Below are 12,510 nucleotides of genomic sequence, written 5' to 3' on the forward strand. Positions count from 1 at the left end.
AGTCAAATTAGAGGCAATAAGTGTCGAAAATGACTTTTCGACAACAGATTATTTAGAATAAATAATCTTAAACAAGTTGTAGAATATGTCACAAGGTTTCCGTACATATAAAGAACGCCGAAATCCGAGTTATAACGAAGAAGTTATGACCTGTCGAAGTTTCGCGACAGAACCAGCACGATACCGGGAAGCATAAATAGTGAATTTACGATAGAGCTAGTTTTAGCCTTATTAATCTAAACTAAATTCATAGAATACGTTAAACCGAGAATGTCCATAAAAAGAACGCCCAAATCTGACTTCGTATGAGGAAGTTATGATTTTTTGAAGTTTCGGCTTAGCTGTGTACAACCTGAAATTCGAATATTAGATCGAGCGGTTTTTAGCTGACATGACCTAAACGAGAATCGAAGATCTCGTTAAGAATAGAGTAACGATAAAAAGATGGGCGAAAACGGACGTCGGATGAAGAAGTTATGAATTTTTAACGGACCAATCCTGTCCCGGCCTGTTAATAATATAACTTTTAAAATAAAATCAAAATTAGCCGACAGAGTTTAAACGGAAGTTGTAGAGTACGTTCCCACCTTCGCGTGGATATAAAGAACATCGAAAACGGAGGTCGTACGTAAAAGTTACGAATTTTTAAAGATTTTAGTCGAATTTGCGAAGCCTGGTGAGGAGCTGGTGACGTGGCAACATCTGGGCCACCCATCGCTGATGAAGAAATGCGCTTCGGATCATGCCACGTAACCCTCACTATTACACCCCGCGTCCGAGGTTGGTACGCCCAACGTACCTTCGCTTCTTAACCATCCGATGCAGGTGCGAGCCAGCTGGTGCGAGGCTGGCATGCTTATCCGAGCTATGCCCAACGTAGACCGAAGGCTGAGGCCTATAAAAGGGAACCGAAGGCAGCCTCATTCTTTACCCATTTTCCACTTCTCTAAAGCTCCAAACCACTCCTAAACCCTAGATAAAACCCCTAGCACCCTAAGGAAGCCCCGAGGCTCCCGAAGTCCCGAGAAAAATGGTCTTTCGGTTTCCGAAACGCTACTTCAAGCAAAGCCCGATTTTCCTTGAAATCCGTTGTAAGTGAGCTACGCTTACGCAAATTTTAATATAGCTTCCAAATAATTATAGTAATGTTATTAGGTCCTTAAAATAATTATTTAGCCTATTATTATGAGTTATATTGAGTGTTATTTAACGCTTATATAATAATAATAATAGTCAGACTATTAATTTGTCGCGGTTATCGTTAGACTAAACCCTAGGGGTATTGATACTAGGTTTTATCGAAGGAAATTGTTTTGAGGGTATCGAAGCGCTGTCCGAGTGCTAAGTCACCACCTTTCAAGTGAGTGCATGGTCCCTTTCATCTTACACATAGATATGAAGTATTCTATATAAATTATGTGTTATGTGTACATATTATCTGAGTACCTGCTGTCTATGCTAGTTGAACGATTTTATACACGTTTTAAATGATTTAAACTGTATATGTATTTTATATCTACAAAAATGTTGGGGTAAAACATGGGTAGATGTAATAGATGGAATATAAGTTGGACGATGAGTTGAGAGGTGTTATAGACCACGAGGTGAGGGTGAGGGGTGAACGATGTGAGAAGCCTTTTTCCCAAATGATGGCCCCGTCATTCAGCAGAGTATGGATAACAACCATAGACTATTCTAGACAGTCCCGTGGAACACTAGCAGGCTCGCAACCTGTAAGTGTTGTGAATGATGTGTTCACTCGGTGTACTCTACACCTTGGTAATCATGCAGACTTGATGCCTAAACCCTGGCGATCATGCAGACTTGATGCCTAAACCCTGGTGATCATGCAGACATGGTGCCAAAACCCTGGTGACTATGCAGACTTAGTGCTTGTTGTATAAATTCTGGCGACTATGCAGACTTAGTGCCTAAACCCCGATGACGATGGACTTCGTGCCGATTCCTTAGGATGATCCTTAGGAATGTATGAACGAGGAATTGTTTGATTGTTTGAATATAATAATTATATTATTGTGGGTTGAAAACCCTATGTACTCACCAGGTTTCCCAACCTGACCCACTCAGTTTATTTATGTCACAGGTGTTGTTATTGTTGGATTAATGTCTAAGTACATAACTATAATTGGTAAGACTTGACCCGACCCGGCATGGTCCATTTGGGTTGCATGGCATCATGCACTTGGATAGACTATCATGAGAGAAATAAGACACTTATGGTTATTAATATATTATAAGTTCTAGTATATTAATAATAAGAATAATGAGATTATTTAATTAGTATTGATCAAGAATTAATCTAGGATTAATTAAGTGATCAAAAGAAGACTAATTAAATATATGGGTTGATTGTGTAAATCATCCATACTTGTATAGTGGGCTAGTGCTCCATGGATAATCAAGTTGGGCTAAAACCCATACGATGGTCCATGGATGCTCCATGGTGTATTTGAACCCATGGATCCAAGGAAATGGAAAGCCATGACAATTAAGGGTTTACCCTAATTGTAACACTATATAAAGATCACATTCTTGGGAAAAATCGGCAGCTAGTGTGTGTAAAGAAAGGGCTAGCCGATTTCATGAAGTGTAGAATTCTCTTAAGTTATTCCAAGTGTAGTTGGTGTTGTGTGAACCATTTGAGGTGTCACACTTGGGGCACTAGGCACTCAAGCTTCATGAAGACTTCTACATCAAAGAGGTATGTATTCTATCTTGTTACACTCATTGTTTTGTATGCTAGATTAGGATAATACCTTGGAAGTTCTTATTTGCATGTATAATAGAGAAAACATAGATCCAAGGTATTTAGGGTTGCATGTACACTTAGGAGTGTTAGAATGCGCATAACCCAACAGTGGTATCAGAGCCTAGGCTTGTTTTCTTGTTATACTTGCAATAGAAGCTGAAAAATCGAGTTTTGTTGTTGTCTGCCCAGTAGACTCGCCGAGTCCATGAAGGGACTCGCCGAGTCCAAGGCAAAATGCATCCAACTCGCCGAGTTGGTTCGTGCACTCGACAAGTTGGACCCCCAGACAACATAAATTCGACTTTTTTGGCTAGAAATGGACTAGGAACATTACCCTAAGTTGTTTTTGAACTTATAAACTTGTTTTTGATGTGGTAATATTCATGCTAATCAAATTTCAAAGATAATTGTCAATAGATTCATGTTTTGAATTAGTTTAGTGATTAGGCTAATAACATGAAAAAGTTTGATTTGAATTATCTTGTTCTTATGAGTTGCTTAGATTAATAGAAAAGTTAATTGATTATGTGTTTTCAATCCAAATTAATCTAAGAGTTGATTCTAAAATGTGTTTTTGTAACTTGTCCTCAAGTTATATGAAAAGTCACATTTAAGTTTCATAAAACTCATAAAAGTTGGCAATGGTTACAAAAGATGAAGAGTCTTGTCCTTAAGTTATGGAGGTTCAAGAGTCACTTCATTAAGTAATAAAATATGTAACCTTAATTAATTCCATAAGTTATAAAATAAAGAAAAGTTAATTCTTTTATTAGTTTAAAGTCTTCCATAACTTGTCCTCAAGTTATGGAACTTGAAGAGTTTTTGGATTAAAACTACTTTAAACACATAAGTTATGGAATTAATTAGTTTTGAATAGTTTCAAAACTTACCCTCAAGTTTTGGAATTTGAAAAGTTTTCACTTATGAATACTTTAATTCCATGTTAGCCTTAGAATTTTAAAAGTTAAAATTCAACCCTTATACTTTATAATATTATAAGTTAATAATATATATATGTATAAGAGTAAAGTCAGTCTTACCGCTAGTACGCCTCATTCACGAAGCCGGTCTATAAGGTGGGTATAAGGTTGTTGCCTATAAAATGGCAACTTAATGGGTGTTCACTCTCACCCACCGCTTGCTTGACTGGTGGAGGGTCGTTAGCCGAACGGGTTTGGCAGGATTATAATTCTCCCTTCGTTAAAAGTATTAATGATAAATACTAAGTAACTAAACTCTTCATAATTCCCAATCTTAGTTACTTAGGAAAATGTGAATAAGGTGCTAATCCATGAAATTACACTTTGCACTTTGTTTAAGTCGGTTAGTGGAGCGTGTGTGGTTAACCGGCACACTAACTCGTATTTAACAAGGTAGGCAAAGGGTAACTTAATGTTTATCATAGAATCGATGGAGCGTGTGTGGTTAACCGACACATCAATTGAGGGGTAAACACTTAAGGGTACCAAGTAATTTGCATGGTTACTTCACACCTTGTTTTGTGATCCTCGGCATCCCAGTCACAAAACCTGAAGGGCACACTCGAGATTGAAACATGCCATTGAACAGTTCAATGAATCTCAAAGATCTAGGAGTTTCAAATCCAATTAAAACCTAATAATACATTTCGTTTATCTTTGTGGAAATTGGTGAATCATCATTCACCTACCTTCAAATATTTTATAGCTTGGATTACGGCATCCCTCTTCTAAGTTATAAAATAGTTTATTGGGTCCTAGCCTTAATATTTCATATTGGGTGTCATATTAAGGACTTTAAAATCAACTATCTTGAATATCTCCCAAAAACATGTCTGGTTTAGACATTTATGATCTTCCCAAATCTCTTGAAACAAGCTTTCCTAAATGAAGATGATGTCCCTTGGAAATCATCCTTCATTCACCTCCTCCAATTATTCTCCCTAACCCACAAGTTCTTGAAAAAGTTTAAGGTCACTCAAGCCCAATTGGCAAGGCAAGGTCTAGGTGTGGTCACGTCTTGGAGATGTAGTCACATACTGACAAGCCGGGAGAGTTGGGTGTCAAAGTCTTGAGAAAGTCGGTGGTTCAATCACTTTCTAAGTCACGTAGTGAGTTCCTTTGGGACACCTATGAAACAGACTATGACAAGACCCTTAATGATCTTATCTATTTGTTAAGATCAACTTCCTTAAAACTTGATGGACATTGACAATAGTGACACAAGAAATCCAGAAAAGCATTCTCTTCCCAATGGAAAGGGATCGGCCATAGTCAACTCGGTTGACCAAATGGTAAAGAGAAAAACTAAGTCTGTGATAGTCCCGTGTACCATCATCAAAGGGTCCATATGTTTATATTGCCAAAGGAAGGGGCATTGGTTGCGAAGCTGCCAAATTTACCTAAGGATGTTAAAGTCAATAAGTTTGACTCTACTTCAGGTAAAGTCCACTATCTAACTCTGCTAAGTTTCTATTCTGAGATTCTTATTACATGATGTGACTGGGTCACATGTTGATGTTTTAAGAATCAAAGAAAAGTAAAGGAACTTAAAGAAAGAATATGCTGAATCTGATCGCATAGATGGATTTCTATCGCGTAGTTTGAAGATTGGATTCTTGAGCTACTTCTTAGGAGTTATGAGATATTGCTTAGGAATAGATAACAACAAGTTTTCATATGGATTGTAAGGATAAGTTTTTCCGCAAAATTTTAAAATAGAAGAAAATTTTTGATTTTATTTATTTTAAAATATCCATACAATGGCATTTGAGGAAAAATTGTTGCTTATATGATTCCATTAATAGCAAGAGTGGAAATATGAAATTGATTCTTTCATTTGTGGTAATATATAAATTTACCAAATAAGGAAAGATTCTCATCACCCAAGTTTCATTTGGACTGGAACTTGGAATCATGCAAGTTGTATTGCATGATGAATGAGAACTTTCAAGTATTGGAAAAATTAAGACTAATTACTCGTTCACATGGATGTGTGAGTCAAGTAGAGGACTAAGGGATCGAGTACACATCCTTGTGCACTGATTAAGTCCACCACAAAAGATCAATAAGATTATTCGTCATAATTTACTAAAGTTCAGTAAATATGGTTATACTTACAAGCTTAAGTGTAATTCTAAGACATTGGAAAAAGGTTCCAATGTATGACAGAGCGAATAAGAAGAATCAATTTAGGCAGAAGGATAAAAGTTTCTCAAATCTGAAAAGATGGGAGAGTACTTTCGTATCAGTTTTGTGATCATCTTAATGATTAAGAAACCATAGCACAATTATTTCTCTAAGGAAATCTTAGTGCATTATTATGACTAAGAAGAGGGATCTTGAATTGTTGAAATGGTTAAATCAAGAAGATGAGTCATACTTCGTTCCAATACAAGTCTTAGAGTCATACTCCAAGATTGTAATTTGAGTGACATGTCTTAAAGAAGGTTTAAAAACACTTGTCAAATGTAAGAGTAAAAGTTTCATACTCTTGGACATTTGACATTGGTAGGTTGTGATGTTTTGGATAAAACAAAGACCAACTAAGGCCATTTGTGTGAAGTGTTTGTCTTGATTAGAATCCGCATTATCTCTTGGATGTTTGACAAGGGAGTCTTATAGGTCAAGAGGATAGTGGGAGTCTTAAAGGTCTTGAAAGTCTCAAGAAATAATCAAGAATAGAACCTGAAGTTCTTCACTAGCACACGACTTGAGGTTTATGACCTATCGTGTTAACATATTCTATGCCTATTCTAGTTAAAGTTGGCTTTGCATATGAGTTCTTAGAGTTCTCAATTGGTTGCACAACAACTTGGAAGCAATGGCAGGCCCTTGAGCTGCCAGGTGGCGAGAAGTTAAGATTGAGTTCAGTCCATATGAATTTGGATTTGTCATCATCCTTGTCTTGTGACTAAGGTTTTGACAATTCACATGGATAAGAACACATACACCATTAAATCTAAGTGTCACAAGGTTTCTCTCCGATTCATGAAAATGATGGTGAGGAAACACTTTCACTAAGTAGATTTTAGCTAGATAGCAATTGTGATATTTGCATTCTCAAAGTCATTAGTGGAGCGTGTGTGGTTTACCGGCACACTAACCTGGACTTGTGAAAAGTGGCAAAAAGGTCTAACCATTATGATTACGGCATCCCTCTTCATAATTTTTTAGACACACAAGTGTGTTATCTAAGGGAAGGTGTATGTTTTTGATAAAGTCTTATCAAAACAATCTAGTATCAGAAATCTGAACTTTGGTAGAAAGTCAGCTAATTTCTGAGTACATGTCAAAGCTAGTGGGAGCATAAGTGTTATGCTAATAATCATCATGTTAGTGGGAGCATGATAATTATGATAAGTATTGCAAGTTAGCAATGTTAATTATAGAAAACAAAAAGTTTCAATTGGGAAAGGTTGTTTTGCTATAGTTAAGGGAGAGGAAATTATACTTCATCTCAAATCTATAAGCTTAGATCGTGAGGTTTTAATCATTTAGTCAAGGATATATATATATATATATATATATATATATATATATATATATATATATATATATATATATATATATATATATATATATATGAATTTCATGTTGGAATGGCTCAACATAAGGAAATTCTGTATATGGGTCCATTATTTGTGTTCTAAAATTCGATTATGATTACGGCATCCATTTTCATAATCTGAATTATGAGAACTTGGCAAATAGAAATGGAAATGTTATAGCAAAAGACTGGTTTAGTCTTTATGTGAGACATCATGAATCGTGTCCCATATGCTTCGGATATAGGATCGATTACATGTGCTATATTCATCCTTTCTAAAATTTTCCAAATGCCTGGGGCATTAAGAAGGGAAAAGGTTTAGAACTGGATATGACTAAAAGGATTAGACAATTGTCGAGGACAATCTAAGGTTTACCAATGATTGGTTGTTCAAGGACAGTTGGAAGTATAGTGATAATTCTGGAAGGACCATATTGACATAATCTGTAAGGAGGCAACTCTTGTTCAGAAGTCATAGTCAAAATGGAATCTGGAAATGTTTCAAAGTTAGAATTTTCAATCTGTGTAAGATTAAGGAAACTTAATGCAAGAAGGATGTTTCCAAGGAGTTGATCTCCTTTGGAATGCTCTGAAATGTTTGTTGTCGAGTCCTTGTGACTTTGTGCATAATCATTACAAGAGGATCAATGCATATAAGTTTAGAATCTAACAGATTTGAGTAAATGGCATGAATTTGGAATTCTTGCATTTGCAGTAAGGATTTGGGACTGTGAAAAGAGAATCATTGAAGTTATGTTCAATTGATCTAGTTCACAAAGTAAAGATCATAGAAAAACATAGTATGCATACTTGGTGTATGGCATGACTAGTGTTTAGAAAACATAGTGTACATGCTTGGAGCATGGGACAACTATAGTTTTAAATTCAAGAATAAAGTTGATAGCTGAAACAGTATACAATGAATAATGTGTAATCATATGGTGATAAATAAAAGGTGTTTTATTTATGTTCATAGGTTTTGATACCATATTGGATTCAATTATTATTGTGTTTCACTTTGCATGTTTTGACTTTCTGAATAAACTAGGTTATTCTTCCGGAATGACTAAGTTATTCAAACCATCCACAGTCGGTCATATGTTGGAAGTAGATATGAATTAAGACTGTCATGGGTAGGCTTGTAGAGGTCTAAGGTGTTGGACAAAGGGCTACAACACTCATGAGTGCTCATAAGTTCTGAGTATTGGATTCAACCCGCGCTCACTGGAATCACTTCATGGATTTTATCACGAGTGATTATGAGACGATAATATCGTATATTCTTCAAACCTAGAGATATGAGTTGTTACTGTGAGTTGGTTGTACATTGATTGCATGAAAACACATTTGGTAACTCGGTGCTATAAAACGTGCCTTTGTGTATGATTCAACAAGTAGTAGAACAAGGCATATGAGTCGAAGTTTATCCATTCCTTTTACCTTCGGGATAAAAGCGATATTTGTGGGCCCCTCGATGATTTGATGATGACAAATGGAAGTGCTCGGCCGGGCCAGGACTGATTTGATTTGTTCACTTAGTCAGTCATCATAAATCGGAAATCGGGAAACAACAAATGGACAGAGAGAATGATTATAATCCATGTCTCAGTCCATATGATATCTAGAATGGAGGAATATATGATCCCTTATCTAATGGACAAGTCATTGACAAAGTTCAGAGTTCATCGACAAGGTCAGAGTTCGACAGAAGCTTTTGAGAGCTATGATTGCCAGTCGGTTCCTGAAGTCATACGCAATATTAGTTTTAGACTTATCCAAGTGGAAGACTGTTGGATTAATGTCTAAGTCCATAACTATAATTGGTAAGACTTGACCCGACCCGGCATGGTCCATTTGGGTTGCATGGCATCATGCACTTGGATAGACTATCATGAGAGAAATAAGACACTTATGGTTATTAATATATTATAAGTTCTAGTATATTAATAATAAGAATAATGAGATTATTTAATTAGTATTGATCAAGAATTAATCTAGGATTAATTAAATGATCAAAAGAAGACTAATTAAATATATGGGTTGATTGAGTAAATCATCCATACTTGTATAGTGGGCTAATGCTCCATGGATAATCAAGTTGGGCTAAAACCCATAGGATGGTCCATGGATGCTCCATGGTGTATTTGAACCCATGGATCCAAGGAAATGGAAAGCCATGACAATTAAGGGTTTACCCTAATTGTAACACTATATAAAGATCACATTCTTGGGAAAAATCGGCCACTAGTGTGTGTAAAGAAAGGGCTAGCCGATTTCATGAAGTGTAGAATTCTCTTAAGTTATTCCAAGTGTAGTTGGTGTTGTGTGAACCATTTGAGGTGTCACACTTGGGGCACTAGGCACTCAAGCTTCATGAAGACTTTCTACATCAAAGAGGTATGTATTCTATCTTGTTACACTCATTGTTTTGTATGCTAGATTAGGATAATACCTTGGAAGTTCTTATTTGCATGTATAATAGAGAAAACATAGATCCAAGGTATTTAGGGTTGCATGTACACTTAGGAGTGTTAGAATGCTCATAACCCAACAGTTATGAAGTCACATTACACTGAGAGATTAAGGAGATGTAGATCACTAGTAAGTTTTGTTTATGCTTATGTTTCTGTATTGACGATGACATCCCAAACGTTTTAAAATAAATAAAATACGTTTCTTCGAAAATGTTTTGACAACGTATTTATCATGTTTTTCTGGGAACAAATTCCGCAACATTTTTATGAAAAGAAGTACTCTGATTTTTATAAAGCATAAACGAAATCGGTCTTTTCTGGCCGTGAAAATGGGGATGACACAGATATGGTGCATGTTTGACTTTTATAATCAACTATTACGACATTTAGGAAACTATCTCTGAAATTTCCCAAGTAATGATTCCTTTTTATCCCTTCATTCAAAATTTGATGTAATCCAATATCATGTAATCACTTGGTAATGAATGAATATCTTTTTATCCATATTCTGTCACACACTTCATATATTCATCCATTAAAAAAACGAAACAATATAAACGAAAACAGATAAAGTTTTTTATATATTTTGAAAAGATATTGAAGACTTTGAATTGTAGTCGAATATTTCTATCATTTTTTTGGAGGAGATTTTGACATATCTACCCATTCAGAAAGAATTTAGAAATGATTTCAGGTCTTACATATTATATTTCAAACCCCATTCCGATGGATAATAAAGTCAATTACCCAATATATCTTAAACAACATCCAAAACTTCCGACCCTCGCGTAGAAGGGGAAACCTCTCTAGTTAATATAAAAAAACTATATTACTCTTAAAAGAGCCATTGATATTCACTTTTTCTGTCATTTCTCTATTTCTATCATTTTTTGTGGACATTTTACAAATATAAATTGTTTTGTTACACTATAAAAAATGCTTACAGTTATATATATATATATATATATATATATATATATATATATATATATATATATATAGAGAGAGAGAGAGAGAGAGAGAGAGAGGTTCCGTTGAGATTAAAAATAAAATAGAGATCTCGAGATTCAACATCAGCCATGTATTTCACATCTGCCGCTCTAACCCTTAGGCGTAACGACGCGGCAGGTCTAGTGTAATCATAAATGAATACATAGCGTCACCTGTTAATTTCTCCTCCGCCACCATCCCCACCACCGTAACCGCCACCGCCACCATATTTTCTTTGGAATTATTGTTAATAATTTAAAATTAGGTTTGACATCAATATATATCCCCAATGTGCCACAACCGTTCGTTGACTTGTACTCGTAAGAACGCGGAAGCAGCTTGCATGAGGCTTATATAGGAAAAGGACGTATCCAATTCAATCATCTAAAACATTCTAACAATGGCTTCCGCTGCTCTTTTCTTCCTACACCTTCTCTTTCTGTTGTCTATTTTCCAACCTTCACTTGCAACTAGACGACTCACTGAGTTAGTCCAGAACTCGTCTCCCCTTTTGCAATACCACAACGGAGCCCTCCTCACCGGCGACATCTCCGTCAACCTCATTTGGTATGGCAACTTCAAACCATCCCAGAAAGCCATCATCACCGATTTCATCACCTCCCTGTCCTCCGCCTCACTCAAATCCCAGATCCAACCTTCCGTCGCCACATGGTGGAAGACAACAGACAAATACTACTCAAAAACAAAGAAACCCTCCCTCCGACTCGGTAAACAAGTATCCGACCCAGATTGCTCACTCGGGAAATCATTATCAGACAAACACCTCCTCCAGTTAGCTGCAAAGGGTGAACCGACGAACGCCGTGAACATCGTGTTAACGGCAAAGGACGTGGCAGTTTCTCGTTTTTGCTCCGGTAGGTGTGGAACCCATGGCCATGGATCATCTTCCATTGTAAAAGGTAAAAACAACAAGTTTGCTTACATCTGGGTTGGCAACTCGGAGACTCAGTGTCCTGGTCAATGCGCGTGGCCATTCCATCAACCGATTTACGGACCACAGGGTGCACCACTGATCGCACCGAACAACGACGTGGGTGTGGATGGAATGGTGATAAATCTGGCTACTCTTTTGGCTGGAACTGCTACAAATCCATTTGGAAATGGGTATTATCAGGGGGATGCTGGTGCACCATTAGAAGCTGCATCTTCTTGTTCGGGGTTGTATGGGAAAGGGGCGTATCCAGGTTATGCCGGAGATTTGTTGGTGGAGACGACGACGGGTGCAAGTTTCAATGCACATGGTACAAACGGGAGGAAGTATTTGCTTCCTGCTTTATTTGACCCCTCTACTTCTAAATGTTCTATTTTGGTTTAACAAAAGCAAGGATGAGCTCTTTCTTTTGGTTATTGTATAAAATAAAAAATGAAAAGGAAAAAAAATGTAGGACATAGTGTAGGAGTGTACTCTGTAACTTAAAAAACTATGTATTCGTTTATTCATTTTAATTACCTAATATATGCTTTCAGTTATTTTATCATTATTAAATAATTAGGTGACATTTTACCAATAAATATAGTAAATATTTTTATATTAATACCATCGACAACTTCAGCCGGTAACCAAAGCCTAAAACCAAAACTTGACAAAAATTAATAAAACCGAACTTAAATTATTGAATTTAGGTTTAAATTTAAATTTTTTAAAACCCAAAAATTGGTTTGGGTTAGGTTTGCATAGTAAACTTGATCCAAACCGAACTATTTTTAACTTTGATAAATGGAATATCC

At 36.2% G+C, this 12,510-nt stretch overlaps 1 protein-coding gene across 1 annotated transcript; it reads left to right on the top strand.

Annotated features, from left to right (window-relative positions):
- The first annotated feature begins 11,138 nt into the window (after positions 1–11,138).
- On the top strand, positions 11,139–12,257 carry LOC145074937 (protein PHOSPHATE-INDUCED 1-like). The gene has a single exon (XM_079021255.1). It carries the CDS (start codon positions 11,162–11,164, stop codon positions 12,095–12,097), a length of 936 nt encoding a protein of 311 aa, XP_078877381.1. The 5' UTR covers positions 11,139–11,161; the 3' UTR covers positions 12,098–12,257.
- The last annotated feature ends 253 nt before the right edge of the window (positions 12,258–12,510 follow it).

Source organism: Lactuca serriola, chromosome 9, assembly GCF_051521515.1.
Source record: "Lactuca serriola cultivar US96UC23 chromosome 9, Lser_US96UC23_V15, whole genome shotgun sequence".
Lineage (NCBI taxonomy): Eukaryota > Viridiplantae > Streptophyta > Magnoliopsida > Asterales > Asteraceae > Lactuca > Lactuca serriola.